This window comes from Pezoporus flaviventris, unplaced genomic scaffold (assembly GCF_033815535.1).
Source record: "Pezoporus flaviventris isolate CSIRO_AGI_PZ_B2104156 unplaced genomic scaffold, CSIRO_AGI_Pfla_v1 ptg000228l, whole genome shotgun sequence".
Classification (NCBI taxonomy): domain Eukaryota; kingdom Metazoa; phylum Chordata; class Aves; order Psittaciformes; family Psittacidae; genus Pezoporus; species Pezoporus flaviventris.
The window spans coordinates 221,980-245,347 of NW_026892776.1; the positions used below are offsets into that span (position 1 = coordinate 221,980).

At 47.3% G+C, this 23,368-nt stretch overlaps 1 protein-coding gene across 6 annotated transcripts in view; it reads right to left on the bottom strand.

Moving 5' to 3' along the window:
* Positions 1-339: 339 nt before the first annotated feature.
* BRPF3 (bromodomain and PHD finger containing 3) overlaps positions 340-23,368 on the bottom strand; it is a 28,587-nt gene continuing 5,558 nt past the window's right edge. For 3 of the 6 annotated variants that reach the window (XM_061442627.1, XM_061442626.1, XM_061442625.1), the window contains 12 exons: positions 19,851-21,253; positions 18,688-18,844; positions 17,154-17,285; positions 15,087-15,215; positions 14,426-14,738; positions 12,875-13,141; positions 11,707-12,198; positions 10,820-10,913; positions 7,524-7,621; positions 5,563-5,660; positions 3,686-3,840; positions 340-2,583 (listed from right to left, as the gene is read on the bottom strand). In XM_061442627.1, coding sequence (XP_061298611.1) covers positions 2,400-2,583; positions 3,686-3,840; positions 5,563-5,660; positions 7,524-7,621; positions 10,820-10,913; positions 11,707-12,198; positions 12,875-13,141; positions 14,426-14,738; positions 15,087-15,215; positions 17,154-17,285; positions 18,688-18,844; positions 19,851-21,235 — 3,504 coding nt within the window. In that variant the 5' untranslated portion in view covers positions 21,236-21,253 and the 3' untranslated portion in view covers positions 340-2,399. Of the gene's footprint in view, positions 2,584-3,685; positions 3,841-5,562; positions 5,661-7,523; positions 7,622-10,819; positions 10,914-11,706; positions 12,199-12,874; positions 13,142-14,425; positions 14,739-15,086; positions 15,216-17,153; positions 17,286-18,687; positions 18,845-19,850; positions 21,254-22,860; positions 22,962-23,368 lie in introns of those variants that run through there. The other 3 variants (XM_061442624.1, XM_061442623.1, XM_061442622.1) reach the window with 3 other exon arrangements.

Here is a 23,368-nt window from a genome sequence, read left to right on the forward strand (position 1 = left end):
AAAATGCATCTTTGGGAAGAGACAAGGCAAGAGCTCTGCTGAGGAACCCCCAGGTCCACCAAGGCATCACCAGGAGGTGGGACTGAAGCCCCATATTCCCAATTCCCATCCCTTTAGGGGCTCTCAGCCAGCCCCAGGCCAGAGGGCTCGCATCTTCCACCACCCAATGTTGTCACCCGTTGCACACGGAGCAAACACCTTCTGGAGATGCTCCTTCCATGGGTCCCTTCCCTATCGTTGCTCTTTTCACCTGCAACTGGGATGACTGGGATGAACAAAATCCACCATGGTGAGCGATGTCCTTGACCTCAGTTCAACAATAACAAGGAAGGGCTCTGATTTTATACATTAGAACATTTATTTCTCAGAGAGAAAATATAGTCTCAGACAGTCAGATTATAGTAGGTAAAATTAGCATCTTCTTTTCAAGCATAGATTTTCTTAATTCTCTTATACCATCTGATATAAACAATTCTAGAAAGCAAATAAACTCACTTTCTACAATAAATAGAGCGCTCTGTGCTTTACAGCAGACTGACAGTAACATTTGGGTCCCGGAGTAACAGCAGGATATCAGCCAATTCCAAGCCTAAAATGGCATTTCAACACCAAACCAACCCCCCCAAAACCCCAGTTCCCAAGATCCTAAAACATATACACAGGTCACGAGTCCACAGCTGAGCTACCACCTGCAAAGTGTATGTTCCTTTAAATAAATTACACTGGGGGCATATAAAAGACCCAGCAACACAACTGAGGACTTCAAGAATGGTGACAAGAGGTCTAAATAATTTAGAACAGTATTTTACAGCTATTTACACACTGTCCTTCCCTTGCCACACTCCATAGGCATTATTAATATTTTTACAAAATCCTACGCCCCATCTCTATATGTTACAGGAATCTCTTCCTTAAAGTGTGGTTCCACATCCCAATGTATAAGAAGTGGTATCTTAAAAAAGTAGACCAAGTAGAAATGGCAGTGATTACTCCCCATTAGTCATTAGCAATTATTATTATTTTGAACACCCCCCCCCCCACATTCTCTTCAGTATGAAAAAGTTAAAATAATAAAAAAATACTGAGTTAAAAAGTGAAGTGATGATAATTCAGTCTACAATCTTGCTCTGCACCTTTGGTTCTTCACATGGGAAAGCAAAAAGGGATACACAGGACAAGAAACCACCAAGTCCTTGGCTAATAGAAAAGATTTTGTCATCAAGTTTCCAAACACGAGTTGTCCCTATTTTTTGCAACGCAAACCCAAAAAGCCAGGGATTGTCTGCAGAGCTGGGGTTTGGGTATCAATGGGTGACAGTGCTGGAGACCCACACACTGGGGAACGGATACATGTGCATGGGAGAAGGAAGAAAGGCAAAATGGTCATGTGCTCTATTGAGTGCTTGGTTTCAACCCAACCCAAGCCAGAAGAACACAGCAGGGACAGAAAAAAAGGAAGAAAAGAAGAGGAGCCTTACACCAGATGTGCATAAGCAACACAAAAGATGTACCTACCTCCAACCCTGATCAACCTCAGTGCCTGCAAAGCTGCTCCAGCTCATCAGACACCTCTAAAATTAGTTTTGCTTCTTAAAAGAAGGAAGCTCTCTTTGCTTAGACTCAGTTCTGTACTAAACCATGACACGAAATGCTGGAGCAAGTACAGGCACAGAAATCAGCATATAAATGTGAAACTACCAAAAAAATGACTAGGACATACACACACACACACACAAATCAGGTACTTTGCTTTCCGTATTTAAAGCTCTTTCATGTGTGTGCAGCAGAGGGGAAGGTTACCAAAATATCTCAAGCTTTTGTAAACTAAATGAGAGAAATCGAACATGAAAACACTATGGACGTAGCCAGGAAGATCAGAGGGTGAACTCTCAGCTACGCCTTTTGGTTTTGAATGTGATGGAACGATCAATGTCATTTAAAACAAAGTAAAATGAAAAGGCCAATGATGGTTTGGGTAAATTTGGCACAAGAAAGTCCAGTTGCGATTTCCATAAAGGATCCTGGTTCAGTTACAGTGGTCACGGGTTCCTGGGAATTACTCAGGGCTGGTTGATGACCCCCTGAAGGAGGTGCCTGAGGTCCAAACATCCCAGTGCTGTGCTCTGCTCACCACATTGGCTCACCTTCACCAGGCAGCTTCTCCTAACTACCTTCCTCCTGGCCCTGCAGACTCTACATTTCACCTCCTGCCAGCTCTTCAGTGAGACACATTCAGAAAGAAGCTGGACCCGCTTTTTGGCACATTTCAGGGTACTTCAAGGAGTGCTGACAACCACTGGGATCAGTGCCCCTGGCCAGTCAGTGCACGCAGTGATCCGCTCTGCCACTGCAGCGAGCGCGGGCTCTGGAGAAAAAGGAGGACCAGCCGCCCCGAGCCCTTACAGGTAGCTGGATGTAAGGAAGGGATGATCCCCCCGCACACGGCTCATGTGGATCATGGCTCGGTCGTATGCCACCTGCACAGATTTGCGGATGCTGGTTTTCCGTCCTTCCATCATCTTTAACTTATCCACTGTGTCATCCACACCGAGGGGATAGACTTTGTCACGTGGAAGCCACTGCCTGCAACAGAGTGCAAAGCCCAGTCACCAAGGACATCCAGAGGGGAAGGGGGAAGGAAGAACAAAGACCTGAAGGCCTCCTGCCTTGTAATCATAGAATCAACAAAGCTGGCAAAGACCTTTAAGATCATCAAAGTGCATCTGTTCCGCAGCACTGCCAAGGCTACCACTGACCCATGTCACTGAAGGCCTCCCAAGCTCCCTGCAGGAGACTGACTGCTCCAGTGTGCCTGGCTCTCATACCCACCCTAAGTGGCTCCTTAAGAGTGTAAACATTCATCAGAGCAGGGCAAAGCTAAGGAGATGGTGATTTTCCTTGGGAAGGCAGTTTCAATTTCAAGTCTGGTTAAATAATCCAGTGGGCTCAGCATGTGGCTGCTGCCTCACTACGGGGACTCACCTCTTCCAGCGCAATTCTCCAGTGTTGCAATTTTCCTATTGCTTCATACACGGATTTCAAAGCTTTATTTTTTAAGGGACATCACTGGTTTGTGGCTTATTATACGTGGCTGGGTTATTGTTACCATGTGAGCATGGTAACATGGTCAGCCACTGATATTAAAACCAGCAGATGCAGTCTGAGATAGAACAGGCCTTGAGGTATTTTGCTTGCCCTGAACCAGGTGCTTACACCTACGTTTCCGTCTTACATAAATGCCTTGATTTGAAAATTGCAGGTACTCAGCACCTCTGACAAAATCAGGCAAGTCTAAATATGGAATAAACCCAGCATTTGGAAAATGTTACCCTGGAGATTTTTGGCCAATCTTCTGTGCAGCACTGGAACTGGCTGCTCAGTCTGCTGGTGTTTTAAAGCCAAATGCTCTCTCTAATCTGCTGCAGATTTGGACTATGAAATTGGTTCTCCACGTGGCTCAGTATTTTTGTGGTGATGTGACCTGTGGGTGAAGGATGCTGGGCTGTTCACCATGTTAGATGTCATGCTTTTGGGCCAGAAAAAGCATGCTGCCCTCCTTATGGCTCTTTGTGACTGCTGCATGTTTAAAATCTCCAATTTCCATGTAACATCATCAAAACCCCTGCATGCTCCCATATACCAGAGATTATGTTAAATCTTCCTCCCTCTCTGCCACAGCACTCACCAGGTTCTCTTGTTGTCAAAGAAAAGGACAAGGAAGAGCTTTTCTCCTGCCTCTGTCTGCCTCTGTTCCCCCAACTTCAACACATCCACGGGTGGAACTGGGATGGGGACTCCGTTGTGGAGCAAACCTTCACGTGGCATCTTGGGATCGATTATCTAGTGATACAGGGAAAGGACATTTAAGCACAAACCCCTTCAAGTACTGAAGAAAATGCATTTTCTTTTTCTGTTCTTTCAGTCTATCCAAGCTAGACAATGAAGATCTACTTGGGATGGGTGAGCAGAATGTTCTGTCTCAGTGGCTCTTTTTGTCTTCCCCTGTGTCAGTCCAAAAGTCAAGCACCTGATGTTAAAAAAAAGTGAAAAGCTGTACGTTTTTGTTCTGCATGGATGTAGCTGCATTTACACCAATTGTAATTTAGTAGAAACTCAGTCTATCATTGTGCTCAATGAAGGATTTCCCTCCCTCACTCCAAATTCATACAACAAACGTAGCACCACTGCTGCAGGCAGCAGGCACAGTGAGGTTAACACCAGCTCTATTCCATTGCAGTCCAGTTGACTTCAGTGGCATCACTGATTTATTCTGCTACTAGAGCAGAATCATAGTCAGTATTCTGAGAGAGTGGACGAGCAATTCCAGCTTTATCAGGGAGGGGGAACACAGACTTGGGTCACTGGAGGGGAGTAACAACAGACACAGTTATTGTCTCCATATAAAGCAGAAGTCAGTGTCAGACATCTGTGCTATGTGATTATGGCAGGAGAAGCAAAGGGTGGACACAATCCCAGAATCGCAGACTGGTTCAGGTTGGAAAGCACCTTAAAGATCATCTAGTTCCAACCCCCTGCCCTGTGCGCAACACTCAGTGTGCTCTTGTTTGCCTCCCGATCTTGGCTCCTAAGGGCTCAAAAAAGCAGCCTGGCTTTGACATTGGCCAACTGCAGGAACTGAAGTGAAGACACCAGCACTGCAACAGACTGTTACAGAAATATGCCTTTTAGGGGGCAATCCCAGTGTTTAAATCCATGCTAACGCACAGTTTAACTTTGGCCATAGCAACACAGAGATCTAAAAGTGCTTTGACTGGCCAACACAGCTAGCAGATCCACAGCTGTTCCCTCCTGTGGGCTCCCACTTAGAGATGGCAGAAGAGCCACGTCTCAAGGGATCTATTTAAAAGCAGCAGAAAAACCAAAATGTTGTTCTATTCCACGTTCTTATTTATATACTCACTTCAGCCATCTCTGCTGCTAACTTTCCAAGCATGTAAAAGCCTGCAGTGGTACTGGCACTTCCTAGCAACAACTGCATGTTGTGCCTGGCTTTGGAACTGAAGCCAGGTTTATGGATTTCACCTTAACAGTCAAATATCCAAAGATGGATAAATGTTAAGGAACTATAGTCACAGGACTAGATGCAAACACACGAACACATTCTCATATTTAAATCAAACATATGGTTATTGGAAGAGGGTATGTTCATCACAAGACCATAGGGAGTTGTACTCACTATACAGGAAACTGTGCAGGCAGTTGGACACCAGTGGAACCTGGTGCCTGCCTTTGTAAAATGTAGGTCTTGTCATGCCAGCGGTACTGACCACTTTCCCGATACCTACAGAGTGAATAGGAGAGGAGAGGAAAGATCTCCTATTCCTGGCACCAAGACAGCAATGTTTTATGAACCCTCTGCAATGCTCGGCAACAGTGAGCACAGGGAAAATTCACTGTGCAAAGGGAAAAGGAAATAAAAAGGGCACATTGTATGACTTTGGGAAGTGTTCCTGTTCTGCCTGGTTACACTGCACACTAGCACTGTGCTCTGGGCTACCTGCAATGCGGGTACAGGATGCATGAAAGCACTGGTGTACTTACCAAGGCAGGGTAGGAGGGATAGCCCCGGCACTTGGCCCACACCAGCTCCAAGGGCTCCAGCTCAGCCTGACTCTCAAAGGACATCAGGAGAGTCCTGCCTAAGGGACAGAAGGAGACACAGCTTAGGAGGGTGATAGCTAGCCAGGGACTTATGGTAACACAAGAAACCACACCATCATCTAACCTGGGTGTGATGGCCTGCACTGTCCCAGCAGCAATCAGCTACAAGAGATGAACCACTCTTGTACTTAGAACATACTGGCAATATTTCAGTTGTCTTCTTTTATTTGATTCTTCAGCAAGCAGAAAGCTGGAATTTCATCTTTTTTACATAACAAACCTATTGTCCAGCTCTTTGTCATTTAATCATCTGCATAATCCCAAACCCATTTCTCTTAACCAAGAGCTAGAGCAAAATGGAAAGCTGTTCATTGTTTACACCTACATGCATTGAGTATCCAAACCAGGGGCTGTAAGGGCTCTCTGCAGCAAGGAAGATCTCATCTGCAGTAAGTTTATGGTAAGGTGCAGTGAGATCCAGCCTGGCCATGGCGAATGTCCAGCCTTCTTTATGCTCTGTCAGTTCTGCATTAAGACAATGCCACAGTCTCCCTAATCATGGGTCTAAGTCTGTTAGTGCATGTAGCTTCAGATGAACTCTTCAATATGGAACTGCGAATCAAATTCAATTCTGGAGTGAACAACTGTTACACCACTGAAATCAAATGGGTATGTGAGAGATGAATTTGGTTCATTAGGCTCCACCAAGCCAAATCCATCCCCAATGGAACAGATGAAGCTGTATCTGAGATTACTTTGAGCCACTGTTCAGACAGCTCCTTTTTACTCCTCCTAAATACAAATCTCTATATTATTCTGATACCATAATACTGTGGGGGTATTTGATGTCTGTGGGAAATGCCTGGTTCTAACTGACAGAAGTCTATTAACCATTAATTTTTCAAACTTCAGTCAGAAGTATGGCATGGCAAAGGATCCATTCAAGACATGAATAACTCATCTGCCAGCTCCTGGTCCTGGAAAAGGAGTAATCTCCATTAATGTGAATTTTACAGCAAGTAGTACTTGCTTTGGGGGAGAAATGGGCAAACACTGGCTTTACCAGAACTTAAACTGCATCTAGAAAACACTGAGTATGACCCAAAAGAGCTCCCTGCCAAACGGATCTGACAAACTTCTCCACTACTGTATTCCTCCATAATGAAATGAAGTTCTAAAGCACAGAATTCTCCCACTGATTCTAATTCTCCCAGCATCAGCCCTGCTCTGTGAGCTTATCTCCAAAGCAGCCCGCTGAGTGCCTGGGGTCTGGGATAATAATGGTTCCCAGGGAGACGGGAGCCAGCACATGGGAGCTGTACCAGGGAGTCAAAGCTGAGTCCCGATTTCAGCATAGACCTGCCACAACTCGAGCACTGACACACTGTAAGAAAGACAAGAATCTGCTCACGTGAGCACTGCAAGACGGGTGTAGTGCCTTGTGTAGGACTAGAGGAGCGTGACTTAATTTTACAGCTTGGCAAAGACAACTTTGTTACAAAGACCCTGAAAGCAATGACAGCAATACAGGAGGGAGCAGCCACAGTCATCTCCAGAGAGACTTCTCTTATATAAAATGATGATTTACTGCTTGTATTGCAGCATCGCTAAAGAGAACTAGTTGCAAAACAGGTGAAAACAGTGCCAGGTGCATCATACACACCAGATGTACAGAAAGCACCCATCTGAGGAGAACACCAGCAAATGTAAAAGCAGGAAAAACCCTTTATGCAATAACCTACACTTGTAACCAAGCAGGCAGCAGTGCATGGGCAGGTAAGCAGCCTGATAGGACAACCTGGGTAGTTCACTCAGGACTAGTTCCTGCATTGAGACCTTCTCTCCTTGGATCAGATTGAGTGTCGGGACCAGCACAGGACGTGCTGCAGAGCTGTTCTCACCTGAGCTGCTGTAATCAGAGTCTCCATTCACACCATCCAAGAAGGGCACTCGGGAAAGAGCTGGCTTCCCTCGACTCCGCTTGGGAGGCATCAAACCGCTGTTGGGAAGATATGCAAAAGAAAGGCATCTGGAGAAAGCAGATTACCCTTGAAAACAAAACCAAAGAAATGGATTCCCCAGCTCTGTTTGAAACACTGTAACATCACTGACATGAAAAGAACAGTGAACCATTGATACATTTCTTCTGGTTCAAGTCCACTGGACATATCCCAGCTTTGCCACAAGCAATAAAAGAGGCCCACCAGAAACCAAGCTATGAACAAAGAAAGAAACCCAGCAAAGACCTCATGATGAAGAGCTGATGTGGTAACGTTTGGAGCTTGCATGAGCTCAGCCAGTTGTGTACTGATGTCAGAGACAACTGAGCAGCCCTCCAACATGGCTCCAATATAGAATCAATCATAGACTCACAGAATCATAGAATGATTTGGGTTGCAAAGGACCTTAAGGTCACATAGCTTCAACCCCCCTGCCATGGGCACGGACACCACACACTAGACCATGTCAACCAAGACACCATCCAACCTGGCCTTGAACACTGCCAGGGATGGAGAGTATCTATGCAGCTGGGACTCTCTCAGCCCATGGCCTTCACCTCATTGCTACAAATATTATAGACAGAAAACTATCACCTCCACCTCAAGCAATCATGGTGTTTTCACTTCTTGAGGATTTCTTTTCCATTTTTCTTTTAAAGTTTTCTAATAACCCATTCTGGGTGAATTTGGTGCTCAAAAAGAAAGACTGGAGAAAAAGGAGTAAACAGCAGTTCCTGAATAGAAGAATTGTGCAAGTTATCCATGAGACATCAGCTTGGTATTAATTCCTTGTTTTGTGGATGTCACATAGCTCTAATGTAATTTTTGCTATGTGAATTGCTGGCAATTATTGCAGTAAGCATTTACATCACACGTTTCAGCTTTAAAGTACTATACAAACACCAACTAACAAGTCCCCACACTCCCCTGTGAATTCCAATGTCTCCCTTGCTTACACAGGGGCAAACAGAGGTGAGTACAGTGTGGCCATAAGGCCAAGAAACGGTTTGAAAGGAAGTTCCTGGCTCCTGGTCCTGTTCTGATTGTACCCTCACCCAGTGAAGGATTTCTGCATGACACAAGAGCCTTCATTTAAATGACACTTCAACCATGTGTGAATGCGGGTCTCATTTTTGCTCCCTCTGATGCAGCTCCTTACTTGACAAGTTTATCAAAACAGAATCACAGAGAAGTCTGGGCTGGAAAGGATGTTCAAAAGTCTTTTAGTCCAGCCCTCCTGCAATGACCTTCTGGTGAGATCTGCATGGGCTGATGCCTCTTCTGTAAGCATCGAGCCTACAGAAGAGGCAAGGACTGATCTGAAGATCAGGGCACACAGCCCAGAGAAGAGGGAAGAGATGACGAAATGGGTGGGTGTTGCATCAGAGAAGAGCTGGAGGTGCCACGCCTCCAAGGGGCTCAGCCTGTGCTGAGACATCATTTACTGTGGTGCCACATGCTTCCCTCAGGCTGTCTGGCACCTGATTGTGGAGTAGGACCACTCTGCCACAGGGAAAAGCCCTGGCACCAAAACTGCTTCTCTGAACCCAGGGCCTTGCCTTTCGTCATGGGCAAAAGAAGCCTTTGTGAATAGATTCATAATGGAAACAGTAATCAAACCTTAGCTACAACTGCAAAATTATCCACCTCTTTTGAGAGCCAACATTTAGGATCACTCTGCAGAGCAGAGCAAAGTTTTCATTTGAAAATGGCTCCTGGGATTCAACCAGAATAATGTGTTACACATAGTCTGTATGTTCAGACCTGAGAATGGGTGGACATGGGGAGTTTTATGATTGTAAGTGCCCAAATGACACTGGAAGTTTGAAATCTTACAGGACTGAGTACATGCATTGGGAGGAAACGTCTGAACATATTTCACTAATGATGGGTCATCCTTGGGGTCATCAAAGACAAGCAGAGGGCAACATGTTCAAGGCACTGAAAATATTACTAAGAGTATCAATAAGAAAGTCATGCTTCTGCCTGTCCTGGATGCTCCAGGATGACCATGGAGGTCAAATGTCCTCTGCCTGCCACATAAAGGTGATTGTGGCAAAGTGCAGGTTTTACCACACAGTAAAAGGGCTTGTCCTGGGTTCAGCAGTAGCAGTCATGTTTTTTCCTTTGTGTTAACTGGTGCAGTGCTGTGTTTTGACTTCTAGTTTGAGAGCAGCGTTGGTGAAGCCGATGTTTTCGGTTGTTGCTAAGTGATGTTTACCCTGACCAAGGACTCTGTGAGGCTCATGCTCTGCCAGGGAGGAGGGGAAGCTGTGAGGAGGCAGAGACGGGGCGCCTGACCCGGGCTAGCCAGGGAGGTATTCCATACCACAGCACGTCATGCCCGGGGTGGGGGGTAACTGGGAGTTACCCGGAAGGACAGGAGCTTCCGGGTGGAACTCGTTTTCTTGGCCGGTGGTATCGTATTCTCTTCCCTTGTTATTTTCCCTTATCATTGTTTTAGCTGATAGTAGCGGTGGTGATTTGTTGCTGGACTGTTCTTGTCTCAACCCGTAGGAGTTGCACTCTCTCGATCCTCCTCCCCGTTCCTCCGGGAGCGGGGAAGGGGAGAGCCCCGGTGCAGGGGGGGGGGGGGGGGAGACGGACACGGACCTTGATTGTTGTCAGCTCGGCACCACTCACTGGGAGTGAGTGAACAAGTTACCTGACTGGGTTTAAACCACGACAGGGCTCCTAACACTGACTCTAGTTTAGACAGGTAGACCAGAAAATAGATATGGTACCCCAACGTCTGACCAAAAGATGACAGATGTTTGCTTTAAGTCTGTTCAGGTCTGTTTGAAGTGCCCAGTTCTTCTTTTAAACCTCCAAGAGGAAGGAAGCAGCAATTCAGCAGGTAGCAGAAGTTCAGCTTCGCCTGTAGTGCTGAACAGGACATTTGAGTTCAAGGTTTTTCTACTTTGGGCTCTCAAGTGCTGCAAGAAGGTATGCATCCATCAGCAGAGGATGTTGCATGCATTGAGGAACAGAAGACCCATTTGCTTGAAAATGAAGCACTGCATTTGGGTTTAATAGGATGTGATGGAACCTCAGAAGCTCTTTGTCTTTTAGGATCAACACACAAAATAAGGAACAGTTTGGGCTGGGGTTGAAACAAAGAGGTTGAATAATAAAACAAGGCAGACTAATCCAGACATAGAAGGTGTTCTGAGGACAGTTTTGTTTGGGGCACTTACCTGCAGGCTTCAAATACCAGCCCACTGCCCAGGCCAGAGCTGCACTCAGAGTCAGAGCCACTCTCTGTGTGCTTCACAAAGCCATTGGTCACTCCTGCCAAGGAGACAAATGGGAATCAGCCCAGAGAAGAAGCAGCAACACACAAAGATGCTACCAAGGCTCAGGTGGGGCCACTGTCCCATGACTCACATCCACAAAGATGAGTGCTTCAATGAGAGAGGAAAATTCTGTACTGAGTTCCCCAGACTCAGCTGCAACCAAAAGGTGGCCAATAAAGGTATTTCTACCAGCAACACAAAAAATTAGGCAGTCTCTGAAGAAGCAAGTGCTAGAACAGTGCCCAGGGATGGAATAGGAGAGCCAGCTCACCAGGGAAGCTCAGAGGCCAGGAAATGAACCACTTGCTCATCTGGCTTCCAGGTGTCATTTGGAAGACATGATGAGAGAAAAATGCTCTAGGAAAAACTGGTTTCAGGCAGTTGTAGAGAGCAATCAGGTCCCCCCTGAGCCTTCTGTTCTCCAGAATAAACCCCTCCAGGTCCCTCAGCCATTCCTCATCACACTTGTGCTCCAGGCCCTGCACCAGCTCCACTGCCCTTCTCTAGCCCCGCTCTGAACTAAGTTACTAGAAACTCCATGTATAGCCATTGAAGGAGAGAGGTGCAATCCCTTACAGACATGTCTTGTCTGCCCTATTGCAGACATGTGTGGAAGAACTGGAGCTTTCACCAGGCACATCTGATGATGGTCACTGTTTCCCTCAAGCATAAAGTGAGTTTCAGGGGAGCAGTTTGGATTCAGACATCTTTACTTTAGATTCCTACTCCCTCAGCCCCATTACGCAGTTTCCAAGGGTTCGGAAGGAAGAGAAATCCCAAGTAATTACCTTTCTGTCCTGCCTGCCTGGGTGACTTCTCTCCATCACTCTCACTGCAGGTCCTGCTCTGCGGCCGCTTCCGGGCTTGTTGCTCCCCATCGGGGCAGGAGGGTGAAAGCTGCTGGTCCTCCCCGTTCTCCAGGGAGCAGTCCAGGCCCCTCTGCAGCTTCACTCCATTCTTAGCCTTTTTGAACAGGACAGATGTCCGTCTGCCCACGCCACTGAAGGCAGGGCTGGAGGGGGTATCTGCAGGGGGCAAGGCCAGCCCATTGAGCCCGTTGTCGCTGAGCAGGCGCTGGAAGGCTTGGCTCTCCCGCTGCAGAGCCTTCTTGTCAAAGAGCTCCCTGTTCAACACCACCCTCTTCTGCAGCTGGTTCAAGGACTTGCTTTCACTGATGGGTTTGAGCTTTGGAGGGTCCTGCAGAGAGTCCAGCTCTGAGAGGGAGGGCGCAGGTCCTGTGGGCTCCAGGGTTGGAGGGTTCGGGGGCTTGGAATCATCTGCTAAAGGAGTAGAGTCTGCTTGAACATCTTAGAAATAGTTATCTCCCAAAACTCCCAAAGTGTTATTTCACAGCCATTCCCACCTTTCACAAAGGCTACAGATAGGAGAAACAGCAGGTCTTAACTGCTGACATGCACTAGAGCTGGAGCTAAAATCAAAGAACCACGGAACGGTTAGGGTTGTAAAGGACCTTAAGATCATTCAGTTCCAACCCCCCTGCCGTGGGCAGGGACACCTCACTCTAGACCATGACTCCCGAATCTCTGTCCAACCTGGCCTTGAACACTGCCAGGGATGGAGCATTTACCGCTTCTTTGGGCAGCCTGTTTCAGTGTCTCACCACACCCACAGTAAAGAACTTCTGCCTTATAGCTAACCTGAACTACCCCTATCTAAGTTTGAACCCATCACCCCTTGCCCTGTCACTCAGTCCCTGATGAAGAGTCCCTCCCGGCATCCTTGTAGGCCCCCTTCAGACACTGGAAGCTGCTCTGAGGTCTTCACGCAGCTTCTCTTCTCCAGGCTGAACAGCCCCGATGTCCTCAGCCTGGCTCCATACAGGAGGTGCTCCATTCCCCTTATCAACCTTGTGGCCTCCTCTGAACTGGCTTCAAGTCTGTTTTATGTTGAGGACACCAGAACTGCATACACCTGTACTCTGCTGTAACCTCTTACCTTTCTCCCCTTCCTCGTCCCCTTCCCTTGGTGTTTTATCCAGACCCTCTTCCCTCAGCACAGGCTCTCCACTGGGCATGGTCTTGCTCTGCTGCTGGGCCAGCTTCTGTCGAATGGAATTGATCTCCCGTCTCAGAAGCCGGATACGTCGCGTCCGGGCACCACTGGACCGCATGGTGCTCACCATGTCCAGCTTCTCCAGAAGCTCCTTCAGCTGGGCCTCCAAGGAGAGGTGAGCCCGGTTCTCTGGGAGGAGGATGTTATCCACTGCACCAAAAGAGATTATAACAGTGAAGGGAAGGAGTAAGGCTTCTTGAAGAAGCATTTGGGAACACTGCCATTCCTCATTCTCTTTGATACTATTCATGAAGCAATTGCTTTAGTTTGGAGATTCAGCAGTTGTTAACCTTGGAGCTCGGACTTCCTTCATTTGGGTAAAGGGCAGCTGGTATAACTTGCTCTGCCCTCCAGTTCCCATTACTGTCCCAGGGGCAACAGTGAAAGGACATACGTCTGCACCCATGACAGCTCACAGTGCAGGTCCTTGGCAGAAACCTATTTCATTGCCAGATTAAACAACAAAATCAGACCACAAACAGAACTGGTCAAAACACAACATGTTTGCCATTCCTCTGGCTCTGCTGAAGGGCCGGCATCTGCAGGAGTGGGGCAGACAGCTGACAGACGTGCTGTCATATATACAAGTTTCCTAACAAACTATCCATCAGAAATCTAAAAGGCTGCAACATTTATGAACTTGATGGCAGACTGCAAGCTCTGGATGCCAGCAATATTCTATGCTAAGTTTAGACAAGTTATTCAACCAGTGCTTTGGAGCTGCATCTCCAGATGGCAGTGGAAATGGATGTGCTCATGCTATGAATGGGAAGTCTCACCTAGAAAGACTGCTTGTGTCCCAGGACATTAACCCTACATCAAGCTCCTGCCAGCCCTCAGTGCTCCATCGAACCCAGTTGCTTTGCACCTTGCCAATTTATAATGAAATGCACAGGCCTTCCTCAGAGCAAAGAAATCCCAGATCCACTTTTGCCCTGTTCTTTAAAATACCAAGTTTGTACTAAAGCCATGGCAGAAATCAAACAACATGGGCAGTTACAAAGCTCTTCTGAGACAGACATAGAATCATAGAACGGTTTGGGTTGGAAAGGACCTTAAGACCATCCAGCTCCAACCCCTGCCACGGGCAGGGACCCCTTCCACTAGAGCAGCTTGCTCTAAGCCCCTGTGTCCAACCTGGCCTTGAACACTGCCAGGGATGGGGCAGCCACAGCTTCTCTGGGCACCCTGTGCCAGCGCCTCAGCACCCTCACAGGGAAGAGCTTCTTCCAAAGCTGCACCTAGCTCAGAATGTCCGGCACACCTGAAATCCTGCCCTTTGAGGCTTTAAAGTTAGATATATACTTAGGTAAACATGGATATGGAAACTCTTTTATGCTGAATGATGGCTCTGATTTCCAGCAGCTGAGTGACATGCTGAGAACAAAGAACACAGTTATGATCTACCTGAAAAAAACTAAGGCTAACACTCACCATCCTCCCAAGAAAAGCGGTAAAAGTCCTCAGTTTTGGGTGACTCAGGCAGGTGAATCCCCACATCAGTGTCAAAGCCGATGCTTTCAGCCTGCCGCCGTGCATGGCGCAATATCGCTCCTCCGAGGTCTCGGAGCCGGACAGCTGCTCGGTGGAAAATCGTGTCTTTAGCATTATACCTCATGCAGTTGGTAACTATAAGGTTAAAGTCTTCCTCAAACTCATCCAATGTTCGGTACAGGTGAGACTCCAGCTTCCGCCTCATGGTGGAAAAATCCATTGGGTTGGAAATGAATTCCAGGTAATCTGGAACCTAAACATATAAAACCTGTACAATTACAAAAACCATTTACTAGCCAACTAGAGCGCATCCATCATAAGCACTCAGTGCCCTTTCCACTAGCAAAGGGCAGCACCAGTGGTTCATTTCTGTATCACTCAGTCAAGGCAGACACATCCTGGCTCTGCAAAACATTACTGAGACGTGCTGAAGCTTCCAGAAAGCAATACACTACTTCTGGCCCAGAAGGGTACCCCACTGTGAGTCCTCTTTGGGATACCCTTTAGTCCAACCGCAGCTTGGGATAAGGTGGCTTCAAATGCTTCTACCCAGAACTCCCTCATCTAAAACCCATTAGATACCTCTAGGAAAGAGACTTGCCTCGTTCAGGTTAACAGGCTCTGCAAAGATCTGGGCAGCATCCTTCTCCTGCAGCAGGTCCAGTGTTGTGCGCAGAAGTACGTTGAAAGGGGTGAGCTGCAGCTCCATGGCAGCCTGCTGAACCTTCACCTGGGGATGGGAAAACAGTGATGAGCACAACTATAGAGGACAGGATACACCAGTGGTGTCTCCCTCCGATTTCTCCTGAGTCATCACCGCAGCTCTACTCAGTGGTGGCAACCCCAGATCGTCACAACCAGCCTGAGACACTCATTGCTTGAAGAAATTCTGGCAAACACCTTATCCTCTTCACGTGCAGGAACCACATCAGCAGATCTGCAGAGTCAAACTGCACAGTTCAATCTTTTTGTATGGGGAATTTGGGCTTATGCAATCTCATCAAACCAAAACAAGAGGAAAGGCTGGAAATTTAGAAGATAATACAACTAAAAATGAAAACAGGAAGAAGCTTTTCATGCCTGGTAAAATAAGCTATAGACCCCCCTGCCTCAAGATGTTATTATGCCTATTAGCAACACTATACAAAAGTTAGAAGTATGTAGGTGTTTACATAAACAACATCCGTAATTAGACTAAAGAGCACAAACAAAGCTCAGGATTTAAGCTCTCACACTTCAAGGCAGAAGCCAAACAACAACACCAGTTAGATGTCTGCAAGTCCCTAATACAGCTTCTTCCAACCCTTATGAAGTTTGATTTCAAGTAAACAAGTTGTAGCACCAGCCTGATCTCTTACAATGAAACTGTTCAAAGGAGACTGGAATAGAACAGAAGTGTTTAGTTCTCCCTTAACATTTTAATTTCTTTGATCTTATAATTCCTCATTATGCCATTAAATCAACCACTTCAGTAGCAAAGGAAAGCAAATCTGTTTACAAAAAGCTGTATTTGCTGTGATAAACAAGACAGCATCAATAAGAGAATGAATGAAGATGGGACATAAAGACCATGCTCTTCCCCCAAAACAATGAAAGAAGTCAAAAAAAGACTTGGGACTCTGGAGCATCCTTCTCCACTCACCTAAAAGCTGGGCTGGGGGAGAGGTCCAACTAGATACACACTTTCCTGTGATATCCTTTTATAAAGGACACCAAAGCTTCTATGGATTTAGCCAACTGTCATAAGGATTTATCAAGATATTGAAAGCAAACAAAACCCAAGAATGACTTTTCTTTTGATCTTCCCATCCAAAATTGCATCAAAAAAGACCTCAAAAAAGGTGTCCATCAAAAAGGCTGTGGGCAGTTTACGGTCATGAAAAAACAGCTCGCAGAGAAGCTGTGATCACAGAGGATGCTGCTTTCCCTCTGCCTGATTCGCTGCAGACAGCCTGAGAGCACCCAGGCAGTGCCTGAGGTCACGCACACAGGCTCACAGTGCACAAGGTGAGTCTCTAATGAAGCTGTCCTCGAAGATGCTGGTGCCAGAGAGCACAGTTGTGGCCGCAGAGACCAACCAGGCATGGCAAGCAAAGACCCTCAACAGACAAAGCTGGCAAGCTTGGGAAGCAACCTTAACTTGTGCAACTTTGGAGAACAGCATACAGATCAAAGAAGAAACTGAAAAATTTAGTAAATGGTATCCATCATAAAACTTCTTTCTTGTAAAAAAATGGAACTAGAGGGCAAACCATGTGAATTTTTAGCTTTAGAAATCAGGAGCAGAATTGTGATTTAGCTCTTTCTCTGGAGTAGGTGTTACCAACCTCCTGCAATAATCATTAAAGGCAATCTAACTTCTGCTCTGCAAAACACCTACTCCGTGCCCAGAAACAGAAGTGGTGCTGTAGGTCAAGAACCAAATTCACTATTAGTTATGCAAATCCATTTTCCCAGCTTGCTGCACCCCAGGGCTGCTTCTGAGGGTAGAGGCTGAGCAGTGCAAGCTCGGGACTGACATGGGGAGAGACGCAAATCCAATGGTCAGACTTTGTGAGAAGAGGAAAAGACTCAAGAACTGCCCTGTTCCCCCTGTGCCTCCTGCAGCATGGGGAGCTTGCATGGGACTAAAGGTAGGTGCAGCACTCTGACAGCCAAAAGTCCCTACCTGTTCCCGTTTGAGTTTTTCCCTCTTACGGATCAGCTCGATGAGCAGCCGCGCCCGCTCCAAGTCATGCCGCAGTTTCTGCCAGTACTTCAGCTCTTCCTTTACTGCACTGGTCTTCTCATCCTGCTCCTTCTGGAAGACACAGCAGCAGGGCTAGAAATAAAACCTCTTTCTAGGTGTCCCCTGTGAACTGCTCTCATAGTCTTCCTCCTGACTATAAATGATGCCCCATTTAGCTAACAAACACAACATCAGCCTTTCTGGATATTATGTTATCTATCTGTGAAGTTAGGCCTAAATCATCCTGTAGCTACACTCTGGGACCATGCTTCAGTACATACTGAGATATAAATACCCAAGTTCATTATAGAGGCTGGAAATTTTTCTCTTGGCTGCTGTGCATGGAAGATGCAGCCCAAAGCTTTTACAGTAGAAAGGCAAAGAGAGCAGAGAAAGAGCTAACATTATCCTCCTTGTAACCAATAAGAAATTATCGGGGAAAGAGATTCACCAAAACACAATGGAAGAGCCAATGCTGGGAGATGAGCTCACACCTTCCAAGACACAGTTCAGTGGCAGTCTTCCATCCTTTCCTAAATCTGTAGCTTTTTAAATGGGTTTGAGGATGTACCTGAAGTGCACACACTTTCACGTGATTGCCAGGAGAGGACAATTGTTTCCCCAAGGTCTTGATGGGTTCTATTTATAGGACATTCGGTTTTAAGAACTTACTTACAGTAAATTGCCAAATACACCAAGGAAATGCTGCACTTTCCCAAGCTCCAGACTGATGAGCAGAAAATAGGTTTTCTTATTATACATCCAGAGCAGTCTTCATGCAAACCAAAGGCCTATAAATTCCTCCAACTACAGTAAAAATGTACATGTACAACATGCACAACAGGCACAGCACCTACTGAGAGTCTATGTCAGAGGGCAGAGTCCACTTGCTTCATGATTTCACCACTGACGTGAGCTAAACTCAGTGCTGTTTAACAGCATTGAGATCAAGTGACTCTGGATGCCAGCTCACAGGAGGAAGCACAGGAGTCCAGAGCTGATGGATATGACTAAACTTCCACACGAATGTGCATGGGAGGGTCGGAAACTGAAGCTGCATGAAGACCGACCCAAGCTGGAGCCTGGCCAGGACTCTGGAGCTAACACCTTTTCTCTTGAGGAGGGCATTTCTAATCACATGCGAGGAATGTGGTTTTATGATTCATCTAAGAGATGATTCCACCAAGGGCCCATCACACCCTTGCATGGTCCTGGGTCTCCTGACTCAGGGGAAAAGCTCTTATCTGCTGGCTCCTCAACACCAATTCTAGTGGCATGTGAGATACTAGTGGCACTGATATACTAACTCAGCTCTTCAGGCATGAGCATACCAAGAGGTGACCAAACGAGACTTAAATCAGTTTACCCTCTGATCCTTTCACCCTCATTCCTCTTCCCAGCCATGCATCAAGCACATTCATCCCTGAAAGCAAGCTCTCCATCCTCCCATTTGGGTCCAGCTGGGCACCAGTACCTGCTCTGCGTTCCTCTGGGACTGGAGGTGCGAGTGCAGGCGCCGGATCAGGGGCACCCCGTTCCTCGCCTGGCGCTTCAGCAGCCAGTAGTTGTGGAGCCTCTGCATGAACTGGTTCTTCCTCTGGAGGGAGAGGCCACTGCAGATCTTGTTGAGCCTGAAGGAAGCAAAGAGGTGTTGTGAAGCCAACCCCGAAGCAATCAAGACTCCATAGACCCTGGTGATGCCATCACAATTCCTAATGAAGCTTTGTGTGTCAATGCACACTCTGAACTACAAATGCAACCGGAACAATGTGCAACCTCCCCACCATGAAAACGTATGTGCCTGCTTTTCAAGTATAACCTATGTTAGTAGCAGCTCAGCTGGAGGTTCTCACCAAGCACTCACCACAGCATAGTCAAAGTATGCGGCCACAAATTCAGCTCTAAGCCCTCACTTCAAAACTACTTTCAGCATCAAGAACTTTCCTGGGGGACATTTAAGTCTGATGTTATTAAGCTGGAGTCTGAGAAACTAACTTCGTAAGAGTCCAAGAATCATGTATCACCTATTTTAACCTTTTTGAATCATTCATTAGATTATATGTGGTGCCTTATCAGCAGTTTTCCAAAGCTGTTAAAATACCGGCAACACATCACCACACTTCGTAATGCACCAAACTAGCAGCACTACCTACTTTTTTGTGAGAGAAGTGGGAGGCAAAACCCCCCACACAGCCAAATTCAAAGCTGCTTACAACACTGACAGGTTTAGCTTGCTCTGCAATAAAAGGAATTAAGAAACTATGAAATGAAAAGATTAAAAACTATTCAATAGCAGGATGACCTCTATCTGCCTGCCAAACTGCAATGCCTGAAGTGTTTCAAGAACATCTTCACAGCCATCTGTGTGAATCCAGATGCTAAAGAGCTGTTTTCAGTTAGGGACCTCCACAGATTCTGTGTTACCCGGCAGTTTGTGATGGTAAAGCAGGGAAACCACAGCGTGCCCTCAGCACTCATGTGGAGTAACACTGGTCAGGAAGGGTTCTGCAGAGCACTCTCTGAAGACAGCCAGTGATGAGTCTTGACTGCAGATTCAGTGTTCACAAGGCCAACAAGAGGGATCAAGTCCTCAAAACAGACCCTGTCCACCTCCTTCCCTAAACCTGCGACACTCACCTGTAAGAGGGAATTTGTGTGACTGTCACCATGGGCAAAGACGAACGCCCATTAGTCACATCACCAAGCTCCTTCTTGATCTTCTGCTTCAACCTCAAGTGGTTCTTCTTCAGAGATCCTTTGGGAGGGCCAGAATTGGCTTCTTCCTCTGCCTCCTCCTTCACAGAGGCCTCCTGTCCCTCAGCATCAGCAGCTGAAGACCCTTTTTTCACAGTCCCAGGTGGGGAATGACTCTCACAATAGGCGGTCTTGCGCACGGTGAACGTCGTGCCGTTGATGCTCGTCTCCCTCATGGGTTCAATCTTCATGAAGAGACCAGCCCGCTGGGCGCAGGTGACATGGAAGGCAGTATAACAGTTCATCTTGTGACACTGGATAGCAGCTCCCATGCCCTTCTGCTTGCAGATATAGCACGTGAGCTTCCACCGAGCTGGGGGGATGTTATTTATCCCTTCAATGGGCTCCAGGAACACAGTGTTTGCAAAGCAGACCTCTGGGATCCAGATGGCACAAACCACATGGGCCCAGCGGCCATCGCTGGTCTGCTTGAAGGCTCCACCTTTGTTTGGGCAAAGGACACAATCCACAGGGCGAGAAGGGGACTGTAAGCAGCAGCGGCAAAGCCACTGCCCCTCAGGGATGTAGGGCACGCCGTAACACTCCTGGTGCACAGCCAGGTTGCAGATATCACAGAACAGGATGACGTTGCTGTTGTGACACTCATCATCCATGCAGACGCAGCAGAAGGCATCCTCATCAATGAGGGACTGCTGAGCCCCGTTGTTCCGGCTCTCCAGATACGACTCCTTTTCCAACCGATCCACCAGCCACTCAAAAGTGTCAGCAGAAACTGTGCCGTAACCATCATCCCTTCTCTTCTCGTTGACCATTTCCAGCCATGCCAGATCCTCCTCATCCATGTCATACTCCACCTCTACATCAAGGTCCTCAGGAGGCTTTTCAATGTACCGGTAGTAAGCAGCAGGGAGAGGAGGAGCCTCTGGTTGGCTGAAGGAGTCCACCACACGGAAGTTGGGCTGGGGTAAGTGTAAAGATGCCCCTGGTGCATGTTTGGAGCAGGACTCCTTCTTCTTGCCTTTGGAAGAGGTTTTCTTATATTTGGAAGGGAAAAGGGGCTGCTCACTGTTTTCTTTGTTGCTGTTGCACTCTGTGATGTCCTGAGCAGTCAGCTCATCCTCTGTGATGATCTTTAAGGGATCGTAGATGCTAATACGATGAAGCCGCCCATCAATGTCCACCTCCACAATCCGCTGGGCCTGAGCATAGGTCAGTGTCTCCCGAGTGGGTGAGCACTTGAGGCTGTAGGGTGAAGGCGAACGCCTCCCCTCCACGCTCTGCCGGGACCTCCTCCGAGGCTTCCTCATCCCTGCAGTCCAGAGACCCTGTAACAACACAGGACAGTAGACAGCATAAGCCAATGAGACAAGCAAGGAGCAGTACAGATCCAAAAACTCACTCAGCATTGCAACAGAATAACATTTCTACTAGAGACTCCAGCAATTTCAACCTTGCTGAGTCTTTACATCTTAGATACAAGCGGGCAATGGAAATATCAACCATTTCTTGAAATGTCTACGAGAGCAGCCTCCAACCTTCCTTATTTGCATGTCAGGACATGTACATACCCCCAATACCATCAGAACAGAAGAGTTCAAATTGATTTTACAGCAGCATCCTAACACTGCTGTGCATTCAGCTCAGCAAAATATTCAGATCCCTTGAAACCTAAATAGTACTTCTCATAGAATCACAGAATAGCTAGGGTTGGAAAGGACCTTAAGACCATCCAGTTCCAATACCCCCCTCCAACACCTCACACTAGACCATGTCACCCAAGACTGTTCAACCTGGCCTTGAACACTGCCAGGGATAGAGCATTCACAGCTTCTTTGGGCAACCCATTCCAGTGCCTCACCATGCTCACAGTAAAGAACTGCCTTACAGTCAATCTAAACTTCCCGTTTAAGTCTCAACCCATTCTCCTTGTCCTATCACTACAGTCCCTAATGGAGAGTCCCTCCCTAGCCTCCTTATAGCCCCCTTCAGACACTGGAAGCTGCTCTGAGGTCTCCACGCAGCTTCTCTTCTCCAGGCTGAACAGCCCCAATGTTCTCAGCCTGTCTTCACACGGGAGGTGCTCCAGCCCCTGCTCATCCTCGTGGCCTCCTCTGGACTTGTTCCAACAGCTCCACGTCCTTTTTATGTTGAGGACACCAGAACTGCACACAATGCTCCAAGTGAGGTCTCAAGAGAGCAGAGTAAAGGGGCAGGATCACCTTCTTCACCCTGCTGGTCACGCTCCATTTGATGCAGCTCAGGACACGGTTGCTTTCTGGGCTGCAAGCCACACTGAGGCCGGCTCATGTTGTTTCTCATCAACCAATACCCCCAAGTCCTTCTCCGCAGGGCTGCTCTGAATCTCTTCTCTGCCCAACCTGTGCTTGCACCTTCATAAACTCACACAAGCCAAGGAGTTTGTCTCTCTTCTTTTGCCTGTGGCTTTTCTTTTATAGCCCTAATAGCACACAAAATGTGCTGGATGTTTTCTAGATGGAAAGGAAAGCACTGTTCCTGTCCTATGAAAGAAGTTCACATTTTCTTTTGGTCACAGAGCTACATATGAGAAAACTAGCAGTGCTCCCTTAGGTTGGGATGGAGCTCCTCCAAGTTGCCCACCACTTCCCTTCCGACACTGTGGATGCAAGAAGTAGTGCAAAACCATCCTCCAGCTTTCCTCCCCCGTCTCTCACAAACATAGCTGTTCCTCACACCCCTTTCCAGACACTCAGTCCCTTCAGTCCACACACTGAAGGGATTATGTCCTTCCCAACAAGCAAAATGGGTCACAAAATCCCAAACACAACCAGAGAATGAACTGGGCAACGCAGCAGGTGCTAGCTGAGAACCCTTCTGCTCTTCAGTGGGATCCTTGAGGAAGCAAAGAGGGAATGAGCATGGGAACAAGCAGCAAGAATACAGATGGACTTACTAGCTCTGGGTCAACGTTAGCCCCTTTGGAGCCACAATCCATGTTCAGGCAGCTGAGCCGGTTCTGCACGGAGGATCCACAGGGATATGAGCAGGAAAGCAGCTAGAAAGGGTATTTGCCCAGAGCCTTAACGAAAAGCCCAAGCCAGCTCTGCCCTTACAAACTGCTAATCAGCAACCCAGATAATTATTTGAGAGTCAGCCCTTGCCATTAAGGAGGTGCCCATCACAGGGAGCAGAGCAGGAGCCTAGATGAGATGATGTGGGGGAGGATGGGGACATGGCAGCAGAGGCCTGGTGATCTGCGGGCAAAGGAGGGAGGCAGCAAACAGGGAAAACAGAGAGGAAGCCAAGTGAGTAACGCAAGTGAGAAGGGCAGTGTCAGGGATGAGAGCATGCCTTCTGGGAAGAAAAGGGATGAGGCTGAAACAAACGAGAGGAGACAAAGAAAAGCAAATGATAAGTCAGCCCAGAGTTTATCTGTTGCTACACAGAAGCCTGAACCAGAA